Below are 22,759 nucleotides of genomic sequence, written 5' to 3'. Positions count from 1 at the left end.
TCAGTAAGAAAACGACATGTCGTGTGCTTTTCCTAAACAGCAAATGGGAGGGCTGCACATCGGACGGGTTTTCGGGTTGTCGAGTTCGGGTTTGGTCGGTTTTGGGTGCACGAAAAATAGTACCGAATCTGTCCGATACATTTCTGGATTTGGGGTATTTTTAGAATTCGAGTTTTCGGGTCGGATTTGGACCTTGAATGGGCTTTGACAGCATATTTTACAAAAATGCCATTTTTTGAGTTTCTTTTTAACTTTTTTCATGTATTTTTACCAAAATAAAATAATTTACAGCAACATGCCAACATTCAAAAGCATAATTGTTGAATTATTTTTTGTTAAACAAGTGCTTTGTTTCACACAAAAATTATAAAACAAAAATCTATAAAACATAATATCAAAACATAATTTCGGGTTTCGGGTTTAACCTGAACCCGCACACCATAAGAAGTTTAAACCTGAACCCAAATATGTTCGGATCGGTTCAAGTGCACCCGAAATTTTTGAAATTTTGCCTAAAACCAGGTTTTGCGGACTCGGGTCGATCGGGTTAGTCGAGTTTTCGGGTTTTGCAAATGGTATGGACAAAAAATAGTAGTAATGTTTATTCAAATTATAGCATAAGTTATTTACCTACATCCATTTATTGAATACATCTTTTTTTAATATAATAGAATCACTAATTGTTTATGTTTAGCATCTAAACATAATTTATGCCTTTTATAAAAATAAAAACCAAAAAAATACATTGAGTTATATAGGTTAAAATTACGGGTCTAAATTTATTCGCATATGTATTTCGTTCATGTGATTGTCCATCGCAAATTTATTATCCATAAAATTGACAAAATCTTCGGTAATAATTCTTGAGCCCTAAAAATGGTCTTTGCTCACTCACCTTGGTAGATGCTTGTCACTCCTCGATGGCTCTGATGCTCATCCAATGTCCTAGGAATAGGATCTCCGTCTATCCAAAGGAGCATTTCTCTTTCTCTACATCGAGGTTCAAGAGACCTTAATACCTTAAAAAACCCACTTCGTCTCACCAAGGAGAAGGTGAGTACTTTCATATCATTTCATCTGAAGTGATATAGACCAATGCTAGGATTGGGAGCGTATGTATTATTGTAAGAGGTTTCTTTATAAATATTAAGAAATTCTCCAGGTTCCATCTTCTTAATTCTGGAGACCTCTGTTCCATATAGCCTCTGTGCCGCGAGTAGATTTTTGCTTTTTGTTGGAGATTCAGCTACAATAGAGAAAAGTACTCAAAAACTATACGCGGACCTACTCGCTCTCTTAGAAGTTGTTTTTTATTTTTCGAGGTTGAAATAAAATTTTCAAATTTTAGAAGAAAACCTAAAGTTCCCTTCTTTTATATGCCAGGTTCATTATAAAATTGATCCCATAGCGCTTTTCTTTCCCTATTAACAAATTTTTTTAAACTACATAAAATTGATGAGATTGTTATTAATCATTAAAAATCAATATATATCAAATTAAGTTTATGGTATATTAAATCTTAATCTAAGTACATAAAATAAAATTTATAGGATGATTTCAGATTTTTTTTTTGTTAAATGGACATAATAGAAACCCTAAAATTTTTTATTTTTTTTTTGTTATAGTGTTACCAATTTACGGTTTCATTTTTTTATATATAAAATTAAAGAATAAATTCTCCAAATGTGAGAGGAACCCCAAACTCTTTTTTTTTACCTTTTTTTTTCCTTTTGTCAATATAATAAAGAAAATAAAATAGATTTCATCTGCATCACTCGTTTTCAAGTCACTGTATTAATCAGCTTAAACCAAGTATTACTGGCAAAGAAGAACTCTGCTGGGTACTAATGAAAAATACTTATTACTATTGGAGTTCAAATAGGTCAAAAAGTCCATGTTGACTCTTCCTACCATTCATACATTTTACTGTCTCAACCGTTCAATGTGCCAGTTTATATACAGTTCAAAAGATAACTTTGTAAGAGAATATAGTACTTTTTATTAAGTGTTGTATCTTTCATTGGATGTAGGAAAAGTCTGTGAATAACACATTTGATTAAAACCAACCAAACAGTGTCTTCTTCTATCCTATTCCTATATGGTTCAGATCAGTTCCCGTAACAAAAATGGGTCTATCAATAATATCAATTACTTGTCACAAAAATGCATCTAATCAAATAAAAATCACACAAAACAAAACAAATTTAATGTTTGCAATCAAAACGACATCAAACTAGTCTTTTCCTAAGAGGTCTTAATGTCGTTTTGACATAAGAGGAATTCCATTCTCCTCCATCTTGAGCATAGTAATCCATGGGATAATTCTCTTCTCCTCCATTATCGCAGCAGCTGCCACAAGAGGAAGAGTTCGAGCTTTCTCTCCCTCCACAGCAACCGGAATCATTCTTCTTCTTCTTCTCCCACCAACCGGGAATGGAGCCCAGAGCAATGTCTGCCTCAAACGACGTCAGAAGCGGCTTTGTGAAAGCCTCGCCCCAATCAATGGAGAGCCTTGGACAAGCTATCTGAACCCATGCCTCAACAGAGTCCTCAAACAACCCTATTCTCGCCGGACTAATCTCCGACATGAGCACGACGGTGTAAGAAAACCCTTTCTCTTTCATCTTCTTCTCCAAATGTTCGAGAATTCTTGGGTTCCCTTGCCTTCCCAAGGTCCCCAGAATCATTCCCCAATTCGTCGCCTCCTTCGCTTTGGTGATAGCTTTTCTCCTTGTCTCCCTCATTCCCTTCTGGTCGTACTCCTCCAAGAACAGCTTCCTCATGTACGGATCATACCGGAATGTTCTCACTCCCGGATTCGCGATCATCATCGCCTCCAGATGGAATCTCCCATCGGCCACGAATACGATTACGGTGTCGTTTGCGCTCATTGAAGGTGAGATCTTCGGGGCGGTGCAGCCGAGAACTTCCCCGGCGGATAAGGGTTTCGATTGGGGAATCTGGACAGTGAATCCGCGGCGTTCGAGCTCTGGCTTGGCGGAACGGATGGCAGAGGCGAACTGGATCGTTCCTGCGAGGACGATGCTCGGGGTGGATCGGAGGTTGAGATCGATGGTCTCGATTAAGCAATCGACGTCAATTGTTATGTCGACGAAGACGTAGAGGCACGGCACGGCGGTAACGTGGACGGGAACCAGGCAGCTGTGGCCGTAGTGGATGAGGAGTTCAGCGCCGAGGGCGGAGGCAGCTAAGTCGTCGACACAGCAAGCACCGTAGGTCACGTCGCCGAGGACTAAGCAGTGCGAAGCGCCGCCGAAGGTGGAGATGATGTCGGAGAGAACGAGCGAGTACATTAGAAGTCCTTCGGGGAGCTGGAGCGCCACGCGTGAGGCGTTAGTGGAGCGGACGCGCCACACGGACTTGTGGACCTCGAAATTGTAGTTGGAGGGTAAGAGAGCGATGGCGGCATTGAGGGCTGGATCGTTGAGGATGGAATCCGGGATTTGGCTCTTGACGAATCGTTTGGGAACCCTCTTCTGGCTACCTCCGCCATTGATGTTCTCAGAAGGTTTCTGGGGAAGAAGGGAAAGCTCTGGGTGTGATTTGCTATCTTGGTGGGCGTCTTCCATGAGTATTCCACCCTAGTCGGAGAAGATGAATAAGACTTTAAGAATTTAGGTTGGAATTTGGGGTTTTGATCAAATTCGGCGGTTTGCGGCGGACGGCGTCACTCGAAAGATTTCTCTCAACAAAGTAAAGCCTTACCCGGCTACTGTTTGTGGGCTTTACTTTTGGCCCATAGACTCTTAAATCCCTTTTGTTACATTATTTACGATATTTTGGTATTTTTTTACAAAAATACTAAGATTATGTGTATTTTCAAATTATGGTCGGGTCTCGTAATTTTAATGATTTTTATAGAGGAAATTACACTGAAATAGGATTTTTTTCTTAAACTTTGAAAAATGTGGCAGTTACATATTGCATAACCTTAATATTTAAGATGAAAGAAGATATTTGAAGAAGAAAATTCCATAAACTTTGTTGCACAAAATGAGAAATCAACATATTATATTATATATCCAAGAGCGACAAAATACCACTGGCAGAATGCAGTAAAAGACATACAATATAACAAATATACTAAAATAAATTAACAATCTAAGTTACATAAAAAAAGCATGACTGAACTTATGTAAAAGATGCTAAATAATTTTAGAAAAGAAATTAGAAGATGAGAAACAAAATAATTAATGAGATATGGAAATGAAGCATAAGAAGAATCAATATCACTATTGAGAATAAGAAGTACAAAAACTACACTTTAACCTCACCAATATTTCTAAAATAATTTACTCATTTTTGTCACCTAAAACAAGAAAAATTAAACTAGAAATAAGAGAAGAAACAAAATACAATAAAGTGTCTTTTCCCCACTCTACAATATGATATTTTTACACTAGTTTTGGTTCACTATTTATAGAGAAACTTTTGCTCCAAAGTGGGTATTTTCGTGCATTAGAAAGTGGGGAAAATGGCTTCAAAATCTGATGCAAAAATGGGACAAGTGGGACACGTGTTGGCCTTGGATTGGCTTTGGAAAAGGATGTAGGTGGGGTGGGGGACACGGTCAGAACATGGCAGGCTGAGTGGCGAGGTGGCAGGCAGCTGGTCGGGCACGTGGGGAGCAGCTGCAGGCGGGCAAGCTGGCGCGGGACGCGTGGCAGCAGCTGATTGGCTCGGCAGGAGGCGTGGCAGGCGCGCGTCAGGTGGCAGGAAGCTCATCAGACGAGTTGGCTTGGCTCCGTGGCTCGGCTTGGATACGGCTGGGCTGTTGAAAGTTTGGGCCTGGGGTCATTTGGGCCATTCCATCTTCAAAAATGTCATTTTCTTCATTATTTCTTCAATTTTAATTCTTTCTTTCTTCCTTGTGTCAAAATACATTTTATTTTATTTTTTAAATTAAACACAAATTAGATTAAAATTAATATTTTTAAATATAAAATATATGACAATAAATCCATGAAAATATTAATTAAAACTTAATTAATTTTACACTTTAAAACTAATAAAATGATATTTTTGAGCACTGATCACAACCCCCAACCAGTTTATTGCTAGTCTCTAGCAATTCAAGCGAAATAATAAATGTCAACATGATATATTTCTGGTCAAAAATTATAAAAGAACTTAAGTATTAACACAAAATGTCAGTAACAAGTCAACAAGAGTTGTCAATATTACTTTGAATAAATCTAGAGTTATAAGTGTGTGCACCAAACTTGTACCTTCTTACTGCAAACCATAGCACATAAAGCCTTTGAAATTATGCCAAGTAAAAGTCTCAACTCCATTAACATCTCATGTAATTGAAAATATTTAAAGTTTAAGGGTTTCACTCATGGAGTTGGAAAAGAAGAGAGCACTCATCAAATGGGTATATATTTAGGACAAACTCTTAAATAATTATTGAAACGAAGATAGGAAATAAACTATTTGGACAACCACCATAAAGAGTACCACAAAACCAGTTTTTCGGGATTTTAAGTTAAATAAACAATCTTTACATTTATTCTAAGAGCCATAAAATAAAACATGAAATTAATAAACACACATTTTTTTTCGTGGACACAAGAGACAACATAATAAAAAATGATAGAAATATTGCTCTTGTGTCTTTCTCTTTTTTTTTTCTTCTTTTTTTCTTTTCTCTTTTCTTCTTCTTTTTTTTTTTCATTTTTTCTTCTTCTTTTTTTTTCATTTTTTTTTATGAACAACATAATAAAAGGCTCTCTAATAAGATTTGTCTATAGAAAATATTATCCCTAAAACATCATCCATTCATACCACAATACCTTGTCCAAATAATTATAACCATTTATAAGAATCAATAAAAAATTAAAAGTTGTTTTCTCAAGTCTCACTTCTCACACAAAAGAATGAATTACTTAAACATGGCAAATTTCTAAGCAAATATGTGCTAACAACCATCTTACCACAACATTTGGCATGTGCATTAGGTAACTCTAGAGAAACTCTTAGTAATACAGAGAACAAAAATTGACTCAAAAGTAACATTTTGAAAAAATAAATAAGTAAATTTCAAAAATTTGACCATGAAAATATTAGTATGACAAAAATCAACATGAACGTGCATGAATATGCTCACCACCCCCAACCAAAATTAGACAATGTCCTCATTGTTTAAAAATATATGCATGGAAAGCGTGAAATGAGAACATATAGAGAGTGAGCTAATGCAAAATGATATGATATTGATTCTTAGAAAAAGAAAACTAAATAACAAGACAAACTATCATAATAAAATAAAAAGGAAAAATAAAACAAATAACAAAAATAAAACATACCAGAAATAAAGAAAGCAAGAAAAGATAGAACCTGATTAGCCTTGGTAAACCGGAGAAAAGTCTCCTCAGGTAGGTTCACCAACTCAATATTCTTGACTATCCAGTATCAAAAATGAATTTTCTTTTATCCTGTGTCTCAAAAATGGAAGCATTAGTAACATTCTCAGGATAAAGAAAATGTTAGTTTTCAGTATCGTGGAGGAAATAGTGTAATTGATTCTTTGAGAAAAGTTTGTGAATTTCCTCCACAAGAAGGTTTATCACATCAGTATGATAACACTTGTTTTCATTCGAAGTTGTTGGAAGAATTTCAGCATGAGAAATATTTTCACTCCGAATAGTAATGGCATCATCCTCATCAAATTTGTAGGAAATAGGATTAGAGATTGGTGCCATTGTTTCTTCATCTGATTGGAATTGACTTGTAACGACCCAAATTCACTAATAAGGCTTAAGGGCCTTGATTAGTGTGCCAGGAGAGCATTACTGGAATAATTGTGATTTAATGAGTAATTTTATGTTTAATGATGCTTGTATGATAATTGGTTATATTACGTGGTAATATGATATGTGTTATATGCGAGAACCACATTATGATGTGGATAAATCTACAGTCGGCGACTCGAGGCGATCCTAGGGCTATATAGCGGGAAAAGTCACAACGGGGTATTATAATTGACTTTGGGCAAGTCAGGGGTATTTTAGGTATCAGGTAGTGATTTAGACTATCGGGTGATGAAAATAAATAATTGGAGATATATTTGAGGTTAGGATGTCTAGGCGGGAATATTGGGGGATTTTACCATTTTGGCCTCGGGGACGGTTCCGGTACCCCGAGCCTTAGGATTAACTTAATGGATAAGTTAGACTTAAGGAAGCCTTTAGAAGAAAAACACAAACCGACCTTAACGTAGCTTTATCTCTCTCTCTCTCTCTCTCTCTCTCTCTCTCTCTCTCTCTCTCTCTCTCTCTCTCTCTCTCTCTCTCACGCTTAAGGAGGAAAAACCAAAGGAAGGAAAAAACACAGAAAATCAAAGGGGAAACAAGCTGGATTCTGTGATTTGAGGTGAGGAACTGAAGGTCTAGCTCAGGGATTTATCAAGCACTAGAACAGGATTAAGGTAAGCATTTAACTCTGTTTTCTGTGGTTGAATTATGAGTTTTAGCTAGGTTTTAGTTAAGTGCTGAAACATGTTTAGTTGTGATGTTCTAAGGCAGAATTAAGAAGGGAACTTGGGGACCTAGCTTGGCCACAGCTTGGTGAAGTGATTCTACAGCAAAGGTGAGTTCTAACTCCAAGTTTACAGGTTCTAGATTGTGTTTCAGTGACTGGTTTGGGTGTTTGTAGCATTTGGATTTCAGAAGTTGAAAGGAAGAGATTGAAGTGTGTTGGGCTGTGTTGTCTTGGGAATTATGTTGTTTAGATCATGTTAAAGAAGTTGGGAATTAATTGGTTTTGGTTTGGGGGCTTTGGGATAGCTTTAGGTGAGGTTTGGAGATTGAAAATGGTGGTTTTTTCTGGGTTCGAAGGGTCGGGCTGCGGCATGGTTCTTGGTGAGCCGCGGCCCTCCAAGGGTGTTGCATGCTGAGGAAGAAGGGCGGGCCGCGGCATGGTCCAAGCAATGCCGCGGCCCTTACCTGTCCTTGTGCCTTGGATGACTCTGTTTGGGGGCCATGCCGCGGCATGGGTGGCCTATGCTGCGACGCTTAAGGGATTCTGGGATTTTGAGATTTTAGGCTTGGGAATTTAACCTAGGGTGCTCGGGGTTGAGTCTTTTACTATATTTGGTGAAATTCAATGTTTCGAGTACTAGAACTTGGCTTGGAAGCTCATTTAAGGTTGTTAATGGTGTCTTTCTTTATGGTTGTGACTAGGTGTTAAGCTAGGGCTCGAGGATCGGATCACGCTCAAGGAGTATCGCCCGTAACTAACTCATTTGAAAGCTAAAGGTAAGAAAACTGCACCCGGTTGATTATATGTAACGGGACTAAGAGCTCCCTATTGTAAAAGCTTGAAAGGATGGTATTAAGCCATGCAAGCCATTTAGTGAACCAACGGCCTAAGGGTGCCAAGGGTCTCACTAGCGCACAGGGCGCGGCTCGGCCACTGGTAGCAGAGAACAGCTTATTATGCACTGAGCTTGGTTTAAGCGGGCCAGAGTCAGTGGGTTAAACAGAGGGCGCGGCCTAAGTCGTCGGCCCTGATTATTATGTGATATGAGCAGTATATGTGATAGAATGTATCTTGTATTGGATTGTATATGCTGATTATCTATTGTGGACTATCTAATGAGTATACGTGTTTATTGAGCTATTTGTCTGTTATTATTGTTTGAGTAATCTGTGATGTTTTCTTGCTGGGCCCTGGCTCACGGGTGCTACGTGGTGCAGGTAAAGGCAAGGGCAAGTTAGATCAGCCCTGACTGGAGAGCTCAGCGAGCGAAATGTACATAGCCAGGTGCTCGGCCGCCACGGTTGAGGTCTAGGCAAGGACATGGAACCTAAAGACTGTCTGTTTTGCCTTAGTATGGCTAGTGGATATTCACATACTTTTGGGAGTCTGTAACTTATTTTAACTTTGTGTTTATGGGATCCCTTGTTTACTACAGTTTAAATATATGAAATGAGTCTTTTGAGACCAAAACATTTTTAACCATAGATCTTGCATGTTTAGAGACACGTTTTCAAATTAATGACTTGATTAGCGAGTCCTGCACCTTTACAAGTACACAGTGTAACGGTCTTGGCTATCCAGGGCGTTACATGACTGAAATAATGTGAATTAACTTTGTTGGTCAATTCTGAAAATTGAGTTCGAATTTCTCTAAGTTCCTCCATCATGTGTTTAGTAATGTTTCTTATGTGATCAGTAAAGTTTATTTGTTCCTCCATAAATGTGTATAATGCTTTTTCTAAGAAATTTGTATTAGTCCAGACATTATGTGGAGGTTCATGGTAAGAGTTAGAAAAATCGTACTGAACATTCCTGCTAGATGGTGCCAATTCCCAACAAATAGGTGCACGGTAGTTGTACTTAGACTTCCAACTTGAAGCAACAGGGTTTTTCCAGCTAAGATTACTATTCTTGTAGTAAGAATAGTATTGAAAAGCTTCCTCCCTTTCTCTAAGAGTTGAGTAATCTTGAGCAAAATGGTCGACTCTTTCACAGTCAAAATATGGTTCATCATACTCTACCCTTATGACCTCGTTACTTTCTCGACCAAACTTAGCTTTCAAGTTTTCGAATTCTCTAGTCAAGAATTCTACTTCAGATTTAAGGTACTCTCTTTCGCTAAGTTGGTGGGCACCTCTAAAATTTCTAGTACCCTCAATAGCACTAGATTTTGGATTGTTTTGAAGTGAAGAAAGATATATTGAATAATAGTACTCAAAACGTCGATGATCTTCTCATTCATTTGCTTTTTTTTTTTGTAAGTATTATAAGCGCAAATGTGTAATAATGTAATAAGTATACACCAAAATGTTCCCAGGCCAATTGGAAAGGCTGCCAAGGTACCACTTTAGGCCCAAGAGCTTTTCTAGAACTCCCCGAGGTTCTTAAAAAGATTGGAGGGTAACGCTAACATAGACCTTATTTAAGAACCAATTTTTCTAAGACAGAACAAGTTTGGTTTTTACTAATTTCCAAAATTACACAAATGTTCTCAATACTTTGTTTGATTTTTTTTTATTATTTTTTAAAATTTTATGCTTTTTTTTCGGAAAAAAAACCTAAATCTAGAAAACATAATTCTAAACTTAAAAATAAAATTAAAAAAAAAGAAATGAATAAATAAATAAATAACTACTAAGGAAAAATAAAATAAAAGAGAAATTAAAAATTATACTACATTTTTTTAATAGAAAAAAAATAATTTACTATGCAAACCTTTAATTGTAGAATTACCTCCCCGGCAACGGCGCCAAAAATTGATATCGCCCAATAAACTCTTAAGCGGTCGCAGTAGTAATCGGGCTATGTCGTATCCACAGAGAGGAAAACACAACTAAAGATTATATTAGTAAATAAAAGATAAAAATAAAGTAGAATTGAAGATATGGATTTTGTGGAATTAAAATGATAGATTAGAGAAAATGATCAGATAAAGAGCATGGCAAGGTAGAGATGCAGTGCTGTAAAACCTATTCTAATATTGATATTAATTCAAAACACAGTTGCAATTCTACACCATTAATTGCAACTGGAAGATGTATATGTTAAAAGCACAAATTAAATAATCTAGATTAAATTGAATCTAACTCCTAATTTCATAGCATATCATATTATATATCCAAGAGCGACAAAATACCACTGGCAGAATGCAGTAAAAGACATACAATATAATAAATATACTAAAATAAATTAACAATCTAAGTTACATAAGAAAAGCATGACTGAACTTATGTAAAAGATGCTAAATAATTTTAGAAAAGAAATTAGAAGATGAGAAACAAAATAATTAATAAGATATGGAAATGAAGCATAAGAAGAATCAATATCACTATTGAGAATAAGAAGTACAAAAACTACACACTAACCTCACCAATATTTATAAAATAATTTACTCATTTTTGTCACCTAAAACAAGCAAAATTAAACTAGAAATAAGAGAAGAAACAAAATACAATAAAGTGTCTTTTTCCCACTCTACAATCTGATATTTTTACACTAGTTTTGGTTCTCTATTTATAGAGAAACTTTTGCTCCAAAGTGGGTATTTTCGTGCATTAGAAAGTAGGGAAAATGGCTTCAAAATCTGATGCAAAAATGGGACAAGTGGGACACGTGTTGTAATGCCCCGGATTCCCTATTATGGTTAATGGCTGGGTTAGTAGGCTGGGAGGGCCATAACTGTTTAATTATGCCATTAAATGTGTTTACGCGTGTTTATGAGAATTATATTATAACATGATGTTAAATGCATGCATGTGAGTCCACATTTGTTTACAGGGGTGTTTTGGTAATTTGGCCCGTTGAGGGTATGATTGAATATTTGTTTGCGTGTTAATGACATATTGTGAGACCACATTATAATGTGGATTGGTTCGAGTATTTCGACATGAGACGATCTTTAAACGGGATTTATCGGTTTGGTCATAACAGGTTTGAGCTCGGGGCTCGGGGTGAGTCTCGGGGTGATATTAATGATTATAGCGTTACCGGGGATTTTAGGGTAACAGGATATGAATTATTGGTGTTTGAGGATATTGAGATTAGCAGGAATTGGGAAGCGTTAATTATGATTAACGGGTTAAGCGAAAAGTACCAATTTTACCCCTAGAATAGCTTGTGAAGCTTTAGATGACACAAGGGAAATTTGGTCATTTTAGGGGTGGATATATGTGACTTAAGTGGCTGTAGAAGGTGGTAGATTTAAACAGAACAAAACAGAGACACTTCCTTATCCCGTACACAACTTCCTCCATTATCTCCTTTGAGGTTTTGAGCTCTAGGTGTGGATTCAACCAAGGGAAACTTAAAGGCTAGGTCGGTGCACTTGATTTAGCTTGTGTGGGAGGTTCAAAACAGGTTTCAAGGTGAGTTTTGGTCATTTATCACAGGTGGTGCTCTGTTTTACTTTTGGTTTTCAGTCCATGATTTTAATGTGGGAAGTGAGAATCAAAGGGAGTTTTAGTGTTGGTTTGATTGAGATTTGATGAGAGTGAGCTAAGGGTGTTATTTGGGGGTTTAATTATATGTTTGGAGGAGGTTTAGAGATGGTTTGAGGGGTGGGTTTGAGAGGAAGGAGCACAAGGGAAAAACTGGTTCGTGTATGGTCGGTTGCTGGTCTGGGCTGAGCGCCATGGCCCTTGGCGTCTGGCAGAGGGAGAGCCCTCTCTGTTTGAGGGCGCGCTGCGGCGCAGCAGGGGAGGGCCGCGACCCTTAAGGCCAATTTTGCCAAAATGTGGGTTTTAACTTGGGGATTCAAACCTTAGGCCTCGGGGTTGGACCTAGTACCCGGTTGGGTAGTATTTGATGTCTCGGGGGATGGGATTTGGTTTGAGAACCCTCAGTTATCATTTTTTATTGATGAATCCTATATTTTGGTTATGACCAGGTGACCATCAAGGAATTTAAAGGTTGATCGTTCTCAGGGGTCGTTCATATAATAATTCTCACTCGAACCAGAGGTAAGAAAACAGTGTATGAATACAGTTGCACCCTTCGTAGGTATATGACATGCATGGTTTGATATTGGAGCATGTTGGTTGGTATATGTGGACGTGGATTGTATATTAAATGCTGATGTACGTTGATTACCTGTTTAAGACACTGACTAGTCAGGGACCGACTCTAAAGTCAAGAATCATGCATTGAATGGCTCTATGGCATTACTGCTAGACCGATCCTAGGGTCGAAGAACTTATAAGCGCTGGTATGGTCTACGACCAGATGACTATAGCCAAGGTATATGACCCCGGTGACCGTTGTCACATGGCTAGGGGACGTTGTCCATAGTTTCGACTCTAGAGTCGTGAGGAAGGTTATGTTGGTGACCAATCACCATGCACCTGTCCTGAACAAACTTATGAAAGAATCACTTATCAGTTAAGCCCTGGTGACCCTATCCTCACATGGCTTGAGGGAGCGATGCTCATTATTGTGACTTTTGGCTATTGTCACCTATTTGTTTGGACTGATAGTCCTGAATGGTTATTATGATCGTTGTTGATATTATATCATGCTTTATTGTGTTTTCTTGCTGGGCCTTGGCTCATGGGTGCTTTGTGGTGCAGGTAAAGGGAAAGAGAAGCTCACCCAACCCTGAGTGGAGAGCTTGGGCGATGTTGTGTACATACAGGGCCGCTTGACCGCCACGGTCAAGGAGTTCTTAGAGGGACTAGGGGTTTACCCTATTTTTGCCGCTTAGGCCGGCGGGGACTGTAAATTTGAAACAGTAGTGACTCTTTTGTATTACAAACTACTTGTAAACACTTTGAAAGGCTCATGAGCAGTTTATTTACTTAATGAAATACATCATTTCCTTTTTACTGGTTTTCCACCTTAACCTAATAATAACACTTAGATCACGTTTTTAACCAAATGACTTGGGTAGCGGGTCAAATTTCCGGTTCATTGTTCACCGTAACTGTTCTAGGGTAACCAGGGTGTTACACGTGTTGGCCTTGGATTGGCTTTGGAAAAGGATGTAGGTGGGGTGGGGGACACGGTCAGAACATGGCAGGCTGAGTGGCGAGGTGGCAGGCGGCTGGTCGGGCACATGGGGAGCAGCTGCAAGCGGGCAAGCTGGCGCGGGACGCGTGGCAGGCGCGCGTCAGGTGGCAAGCAGCTCGTCAGACGACTTGGCTTGGCTCCGTGGCTCGGCTTGGACACGGCTGGGTTGCTGAAAGTTTGGGCCTGGGGTCATTTGGGCCATTCCATCTTCAAAAATGTCATTTTCTTCATTATTTCTTCAATTTTAATTCTTTTTTTCTTCTTTGTGTCAAAATACATTTTATTTTCTGAAAATTAAACACAAATTAAATTAAAATTAATATTTTTAAATATAAAATATATGATAATAAATCCATGAAAATATTAATTAAAACTTAATTAATTTTACACTTTAAAACTAATAAAATGATATTTTTGAGCACTAATCAGGCTGCTTCTTGGAATGACGACTAGCCCTACAAACCAACACGAGTCTTTCCAGCGTGCTTTGTCCTCGCTCGCACGCTTCCTGGAAAAACTTCCCAGGAGGTCACCCATCTTGAAATTACTCCAAGTCAAGCACGCTTAACTTTGGAGTTCTCAAGTAATGGGCTACCGAAAAGAAGATGCATCTTGTTGACATAGGTAGTACCCATCAATCCATTTAAGTCATCTTCAACTGTGTAATTCCATACCTACACAGTCTTAGAATCATCACACTTGACCTTCCCCATGCGGTGTGGGATTGCACAGCCTTTTACCCGGTCTTTCCCCCTGCGGATCATAGGATTCTTACTATCATAGTAGGATGGTCAGAATGTCGACAGTAACGACGGCGAAATTCAACGATCGGGTCAAGTCCGGTTGGGTCAAATTAGGTTGACTGATTCAACTTGCCTGACATGATCGCTTGGAGAGAGTAGTACTTCGTTTCAGTAAGAGAGTAAAGAAAAATAAAATGGTTATCAGATGTCCCATTCTCAACCCTTGAGGGTCTTATTTATTGTCCTTCTGTTCGTTCCGTTCTCCTCCTTCCTATGTGCCCATCTGACCCGTTCTTAGTGGTTCTTCTCCGATCTTTATGGGAAAAAGAATGTATGCTTTGACTGCTTCAATGTCCCTAGCTGACTGAATGCATCCGGACTCGGGTCTGGGTACCAGCTGGCCCGTTGGATGGTTTATCCAATATGTGTGAGTCCATTTGCATTGGTTTGGGCCTTGTGAATTAGTCTGGCTGACTGGGCTTTAATTTATAGACAAATTTTGTCCACTATAGTAGTTAGTTTTGATATTATTTTTATAATTTGTATTATTTTTAATCATTCATATTTTATAAAATATTTTTTTTACATAATTCTTTAAAGAAAAAAATATAAGACCTTCATCATCATATTTTTTATTCATATTTCTTCTTTTTTTTATCTTCTTTAATCAATATTTTTTCGGCAGTAACTAGTTACCACTATCAAAACAATATTGATTTTTTTTTGTGATAGTAATCTTGTGTCACTGTCAATTTTTTTTTAGTGATGTGTGATAACTGACTATAACAATAAAAATTAGTTTTATTTTTTAAGTGGTGTTGTAGTAACTAGTTACAACTATAAAAATAATTTTGATTTTTTAAGTAATGTACTATTATCAAAATATCAACTGAATTTGTAACTAGTTACTTAGTGAGATTTGGAAAAAAAAACTGATATGAAACAAATAAATTAAATTGGTCGTGAAGGTAACTGGTTACAAATAGGTCTGAAAAACAAAATAGATATGAAAAAAAAGAATTAGTTGCGATGGTAACTAGTTAATTAGCTAGAACTAGAAACAAATAGGATCACAAACAAAAAAGCTAAACTGGTCATAATCGCAACTGGTTACAAATTCAGATTTAAACAAAAAAAGAACAAATCGCTAGGATACCTGGTTACTTAGTCAGGTGTGATAACAAAATCAGATCTAAACAAACAAATCTTAATTAATTGTTATTGTAACTAGTTACAACTAGATCTAAAAAAAAAACATATATGAATAAAAAGAATTAGACGTCGTTGTACATGATTACTTAAACAGATTTGAAAAAAAAAACAGAAATCATAATAGAACGTGACTGTAGCCAGTTACATTAGGTTTAGAAGAAAATAAATTAAATATGAAGTGCGAAATCATATTTGAAATGGCAAAACCAAATGTGAAACAGGAGAACAACAACAAAGAGAATAAAATAAAACTAGATCTGAAGAAGTCACTAAAGAAGAAGAAGAAGAAGAACAAAGAGAATAAAAATAAAACTAGATTTGAAGAAGAAGAAAGAAGAACCAAAGGGGCGGAGATACGTCGCCGTCAGGGGCGGGGGCGGAGGTAGCATCGCTGGCGGAGGGCTGAGATGAGATAATCAAATGGGGGAGGAGAGAGGAAGAAAGGAGAAAATAGAGAGATATCGTGAGGGAGAAGAAGGAGAAAGTGGGAAAGAGTTTTGTGTATTTATGATTAGGGTAATTTATTTTTTATATTTTATAGATATACATTAAAATAAATAAAGATCCTGTATTAGCTAATCCAACAACTGGCCTCAGAGTCTTTGGTAATCTTTATTTTCATGCATGAACATGTTTAAAATTGGATTATTTGATATGTTTGAATAATTAGACGGTTTTCATGTTTTCATGAAGCATATTGATTTTATGTGAATTTTAGCAATTTTTATGTTATTTTGTTGTATTTTCTATGCTATTAATTTTTATATATGCTTTATTTTGTGTAAAACATGTTAAAAATTAATTAGAAAATAGTTTTGGTTTGAAAAATTGCTCAAAAAAGTTTTTGGAAATTTTTTTTTGCACTGGCTCCCAAGCGCGCGTGCGCCACCAGCAGCCCAGCCACGCGGGTGAACAATACTCGAAACGAATACTGTTCATCCATTTTTTTTTAGAATTTAAAATAAAAATTTAATTGTGAAAATACATTATTTATTATCAAAACCAAAAATATCTTTTTTGTTTTGTTTTATAACTTAATTATTTTAAAATAAAGATATTTTTGTTAGTTGGGATTTAAATAATTAGATATTTTCTACAAAGATTCAAATTCAAATTTCAAAATAGACTAACAACTTAATTTTAAATATTTTAATATATTAAAATATTAGAATTATGATATCAGATATTTTATATATTTTCATTTAAATTCTTGATTTTTTTTAAATCTTTATTTGAAAATATAAATATCTTTTTATTCTATAATTTTTAATATTTAAATTTTTTGAAATTTGAATATTGTTAGTTAGATATTTTTATAGATATTTGAATTTGTTTAACTATTTTGAGATATTTTAAGATTGTTATAACTATTTATATATATATTTAAAATAGTTAAAATATTAGTAAATAGTTGCAACAAAACAAGATATTTTGGAAAATAGTTAAGATATTGATTTTAAATTTTAAAATTTGTTAAATTTTGAAAAATATCATTTTTTTCAGCCAATTAATAAAATATTTTTTAAATAAATAGGATTTAAATTAACTTTGGTTAATTGTTGATAAATCCTATTTAAATTGAATTAATATTTTTTTTCAAATTAACCTAAAACCAAGTTGATGGTTGATAAATGAATTTTAAATTAACTATTGTTAATTGTTGATAAATTTCATTTAAATTGACTTATTTAAAAAAAAAATTAATTAATTTGAATTTTTTTTATAAATTCTAGATAATTAATTGTGGTATTTTTGCAAATGAAATAAATTGTGGTATTTTTGCATAAATTCATAGAATTGCTCATATAGTAACATGATTAGGCCCATCCAATTATAACATGTCTGTTTGCACTATATGTGGTATTTTTGCAATTGGGCTTAGATGCATATAGTGGCCCATATGTTTGTTAGATATATGGTATTTTGCCAAATAAAATATTCATAAAATGATAGGTTTTATTTGGGCCCATTAGAAAATGTAAAGTTTAAATTCCTCTCTCGTGGGTGATTCCACTTGTGAAGGCCAATTTGCTTTGCATGACTATAATTGGCCTAGTCAATTAATAACAATTAATAAAACGAATGTTTAAATTCTTGTCTTTTGGACCTTGTATGGAAGATAGGGGGCCTTTGTAGTGGAAACGACATACTGGACCCAGCCCTCCTCCATACAAGCTCAATTGTTAAGACTCATTTACCTGAGTTGGACTTAATTGTATAGGTTCATTATATTAGTTAAACCTAAATATTGATTAGCAACAAATTAATTCTAAATTAATTGAATTTGTTTCAATGTGACACTTTAGAATTAATAAGAAATTATAGGACTTTGGTTTTAAAAAAATTTAATATGTTTAATTTTTTTTGGGAAAATCATAGTCATTAATTTTCTAAAAATAAATAATAAAAATACTATTTTAATTTTATAATGAGCTTATTTTAAGGATTTTATTCGATCTCCACCGTTGGTTTAACATAGTCAATAGCTTAATGGGGCCTCGAGGCGCTTTGATTCGTCCCCCTACGGAAGGTGTTCATTAGTTATGATAACTCTACAAAATAGAGTTATTTTACCACTTCTTATGTGCTAATTGTTGCTTAATTCTTGAGTTTTTAATTGATTTATTAAGTTTTTAAGTAATTTTGAATTTGGTAGTCTTATCATGATTTTATATACTTTTGTGTGTTTTTATAAGTATTTTGTTGTAAAATGTTATAGTTAATTATTTGAATTATTATTGTTAAGTTAGTGGTAAAAAATGTTGTATTATTGAACTTAAATGTAAAATATAAATTAAGTTATAATTAATATTTTCAAAGAATTAAATTGATTTATTTTATAGTTGAAAATATTGTATTATGATTTATTTTATATTTATTTTGTAGGGAATGTATGCTCTTAAAAAGCAAGAAAAATGAAGGAACTATGGCAATTTTCAAGAAAGAAAGGAAGAAAATGACAATTTTGAGAACAAATGCTCCACAAGCCCAGAAGCCTCAGGCCCAAATGCCCATTTCGGCCCAGCCGTATACTCCTCTCCGCCTGCCCCATTCCATGCTCAGCTCTCCTCAACACTCATTCAGCCAATGCCTGGTTATGCCCAGCATTTGCCACCTGTCCACGCCAGCCTTTCTCCCAGCCGAAGCTCCCCCATGCAGGTCTCCTTTAGCACCAAGTTCATCAATCAGCTGCCTCCCAACTCCATTCAGCCTGGCTCTTCAGCAAAGCAAGCCCATTCCAGCCCATCGTGGGCCTGCACCAACCACACGGCCCAACCCCATGCCAGCCTAGACCAAGCTGCCAACATAGCCACAAAAAAACATGTTTTTATTCCCAATATTTTTCACTCAAATATCAATTCACTCTTCCTTATTTTTCTTACCTAAATAAACATTCCTAATTCATTTTTTTACCCTAGCTTTTCACTAATCTTTTACCCATCCAAACATTTCATCTTTCCAATACTCTTACACTTACTCTATTTATCCTACCACTTCCCAACACAATTAAATTAATCAATTTATTTATTTTAATTTGATTAATTTAATCTCCATATTTTGCCTATAAATAGAGTCTTGTAAGACCATTTGGGGAGCTCTTCTTCATCTTTTCAACATCTTCTACACATATTTTTCTCTCTTCTTTTCACTATTTTCTCTCTACCATTTTCATCTTTTGAAGAGCATGTCAAGTATGTTATTTTGTAATTTTTATCTAGTTATGAGCTTCTAATCTTTTTCAAAGGTTATTAAGATGATGATGAAGCAAAATGTAACTAGATAGTATTTTTTGTTGTAAGTTGATTTCCCATTTGTGCAACATTGTTTATGGATTTTTCTATCAAAGATATGCATTTTTCATCTATCATTGATTGTTAAAGCATATTACACTTAGTACTTCATTATGCAAAAATATGATATTCTTTGATTAAATGTTTTTCATTGAATTGTTCACATCTAATTCTTAGAGCATAAGTATTATATTTTGCCTAAACATAATCTCTTTGATTTTTTGTAGTTTCATTAGGTTGTAACACAACTAATGCTTAGAAATTATATCTTATATAAGTGAAGAAAAATCCTACATTTTTTAAAGTAACTTGTGCTTGAATAGAAAATGTATTTTGAAAAAAATATAGTGTGATTTATTTCAACTATATCTAAATTTGGGATTCAATATACTTATAAATACTATTGAACTTGCATTTTGTGGATTCTAATATCTTAATAATCTTATTTTACACATTTCATTTGAAAACCATTTTTCTATTTAATCTTACATCTTTTTATTACTTGTCTTTTATTTTTCTAAAACAAAATCTCATCAAATATTTGGAACTAAGTTAGAATACTCTTGCTTTGTTTGAAATAGTTTCTTTTGATGTTAGTCAACTCCCATGGGTTCGACCTCGTACTTACATGAACATTATATTCTGAAACGATTCGTGCACTTGTGAGTTTAAATATTAAAACACCCTCTTTCGGGATCAACAAGTTATTTTGACAATGTTAGATTTCGAAAGATAGATAATTATAGGTCAAATTCTACTAGACTCACCCCTACGGTGACTACTAGAACTAAATCTATGATTATTGAAACCATGGGTCTAGCTCATAAAATAAGAGATTTTGTTTTCTTATTTTGATCGAATAGTAGGTTGTTAATAGTGGTGTCCATTATTAAATGAGTTTACAACTCTATTTAACTAGTGATATTTTTTACTCTCGCCAACCGGGACAAGGGTATCATAGATTAGTTAAAAACCTAAAGAAATAGAGATATGATTGTTTTTGGTATTTTTTCTCATATCTTACATATTTTTGGTATACGTTGTGCTATTTCTTGAAATTTGTGTGAATAGAAGTTTTATTGAGCAAATGTGATTGATTTATATTTTATTGGTAATTTGTAGTTTTGAGTTATGGTTGTGTCTACTCCCATCATTTCTCAACTTCCGATGGAGAAACTCACTAGAGAAAACTTCCTTAAATGGAAGCAAAACATCAACATTGTGTTGATAGGTGACAACTCCAAGTTCGTCATGACTGAGGAATCCCTGGAAGTTCCAGCTGAAGGAGCTACCAAGTCTGTGAGGGACAAGTATGAGCGTTGGTAGGCGGCTAAATACAAGGCGCGGTACTACATGTTGACTAGTATGGTCGACACTCTCAAGACAAAAATGGAGAATGTCGAGACAGCCTACGAAATCATGGATCAACTCCAAGACATGTTTGGTGCCAAGTCAGCGAATACTTGTTTTGAGGCCACCAAGAAATATGCCAATGCTCGAATGGCACCTTCTCAACATGTTCGTGATCACCTGATCAAGATGACAAACTACTTTTAGGAAGCTGAACTGCACGGAGCCATAATAGATGAGGAAACTCAAGTTGGCTTAATCCTCAACAGTCTTTCTCCAGCTTTCCTTCCATTCACCACCAACTATGTGTTGAATAAACTCAACTATGGTCTGACGCAGCTCATGAATGAGCTTCAGACTTTTGAGTCTATCATGGGTGGACCTAGTAAGGGAGGAGAAAAGAAGACAACTACTACTACTGCTGCTGATCCAACTAAGGCTGAAGCTAACCAAGCTTCGTCTTCAAAAGCTGGAAACAAGAGGAAAGGTGGGCAAAACAACAACCCCAAGCCTGCAAAGGCGAGTGCACAACCAAGTGCACAGACGCCTAAGGGGAAAAACAAGAAAAATAAGAAAGGTAAAGGTAAATGTTTTCACTGCAAAGAGAATGGGAATTGGAAACAAGATTGCCCCAAGTTTCTAGCAGATAAAAACAAAAGGTAATGATTATAGTTCATTTATCTTGGAAACATGTGTTTTAGAGAATGATAACTCTATTTGGATTATTGATTCTGGATCTACTAACCATGTTTGTAACTCTTTACAGCTTCTTGAATCATGGGAGGAAGTGAACGAAGGCGGCTTAAAGCTTAGAGTTGGAAACGAAGCGTTCGTTGCGGTCCAAGCTAGAGAAAGAGCTCGTCTGAAGTTCAGAAATAAATTTTTAATTTTAAAAGATGTATTTTTTATTCCAGATTTTAGTAGAAATTTAATTTCAGACGATTTGTTATGACTTTCACAAGTTTTAATAAATCTATTTCTTTCAATGGATCACAATTGTGTATTGCATGTTTGGAAAATGGGCTTTATATTCTGCGACCTAACGACACTCTCGCTCTTAACAATGATTTATTCAAAGTAGCTAAACCTAGGACCAATAAACGTCAAAAGACCGATAACAATAATATGACGTATTTATGGCACTTGAGACTAGGTCACATTGGCTATGATAGGATTCAAAGACTTACAAAGGACGGGCCTTTGAGGGAACTCACCTTAGGTGAATTACCTGTCTGTGAATCTTGTCTAGAAGACAAACTGACCAAGCGTCCATTCTCTGCAAAGGGTGATAGGGCCAAAGAACCACTTGGTCTTGTGCATTCAGATGTTTGTGGACCTTTGAATGTACAAGCCAGGGGTGGTTTTTAGTATTTCATCACTTTCATTGACGATTACTCTAGATACTCACGTCTTTACCTAATGCATAGGAAATCAGAAACATTTTCAAAATTTCAGGAATTCCTAGCAATGGCTCAGAACTAATTAGGTAAAACGTTAAAGATCTTACGATCTGATAGGGGTGGAGAATATTTGGATATGCAGTTCCAAGATCATTTAACTGAACTTGGGATTTTATCACAACTTACTTCCCCAGGTACTCAGCAACAAAATGGTGTAGCAGAACGCCGAAACAGAACTTTATTGGAAATAGTTAGATGCATGCTTCGTTACTCAACTCTACCAACTTCATTCTGGGGAAATGCAATTGAAACCGCGAATGACATTCTCAATGTCGTGCCGTCAAAATCAATCCCCAAAACACCTTTAGAACGCTGGAATGGTCGTGAACCTAGTTTACGCCATTATAGAATCTGGGGGTGTCCCGCTCACCTTTAGAACTGCGAACTGAAGTTTGCATGTTTGTTGGCTATCCTAAAGGTACTCGGGGTGGACTTTTCTATAGTCATTCAGAAAAGAAAGTGTTTACTTCTGCAAATACTACTTTTCTGGAAAATGACTATGTCCAGAACTTTAAACCTCGCAACAAAGTAGTTTTCTGGAATTCATCTTTCAAAGAAGCAGTCTCCCTAGACTCCTGAAGAGGAAGATGCAATGAGAAAAGTTCCTTACGCGTCTGCAGTTGGAAGTCTGATGTATGCCATGTTGTGTACTAGACCAGATATCTGCTATGCAGTGGGAGTAGTGAGCAGGTATCAG

General features: G+C 35.8%; 1 protein-coding gene across 1 annotated transcript; it reads right to left on the bottom strand.

Annotated features, from left to right (window-relative positions):
• Positions 1-1,975: 1,975 nt before the first annotated feature.
• On the bottom strand, positions 1,976-3,796 carry LOC133817301 (uncharacterized). Its single transcript, XM_062249782.1, has one exon. The coding sequence runs from the start codon at positions 3,588-3,590 to the stop codon at positions 2,229-2,231; it is 1,362 nt and encodes a 453-aa protein (XP_062105766.1). The 5' UTR covers positions 3,591-3,796; the 3' UTR covers positions 1,976-2,228.
• Positions 3,797-22,759: the final 18,963 nt, after the last annotated feature.

The sequence above is a fragment of the Humulus lupulus genome, chromosome 2 (assembly GCF_963169125.1).
Source record: "Humulus lupulus chromosome 2, drHumLupu1.1, whole genome shotgun sequence".
NCBI classification, from domain to species: domain Eukaryota; kingdom Viridiplantae; phylum Streptophyta; class Magnoliopsida; order Rosales; family Cannabaceae; genus Humulus; species Humulus lupulus.
The sequence above is the reverse complement of the archived record's forward strand: the minus strand, read 5'-3'. Positions and strand labels throughout refer to the sequence as shown.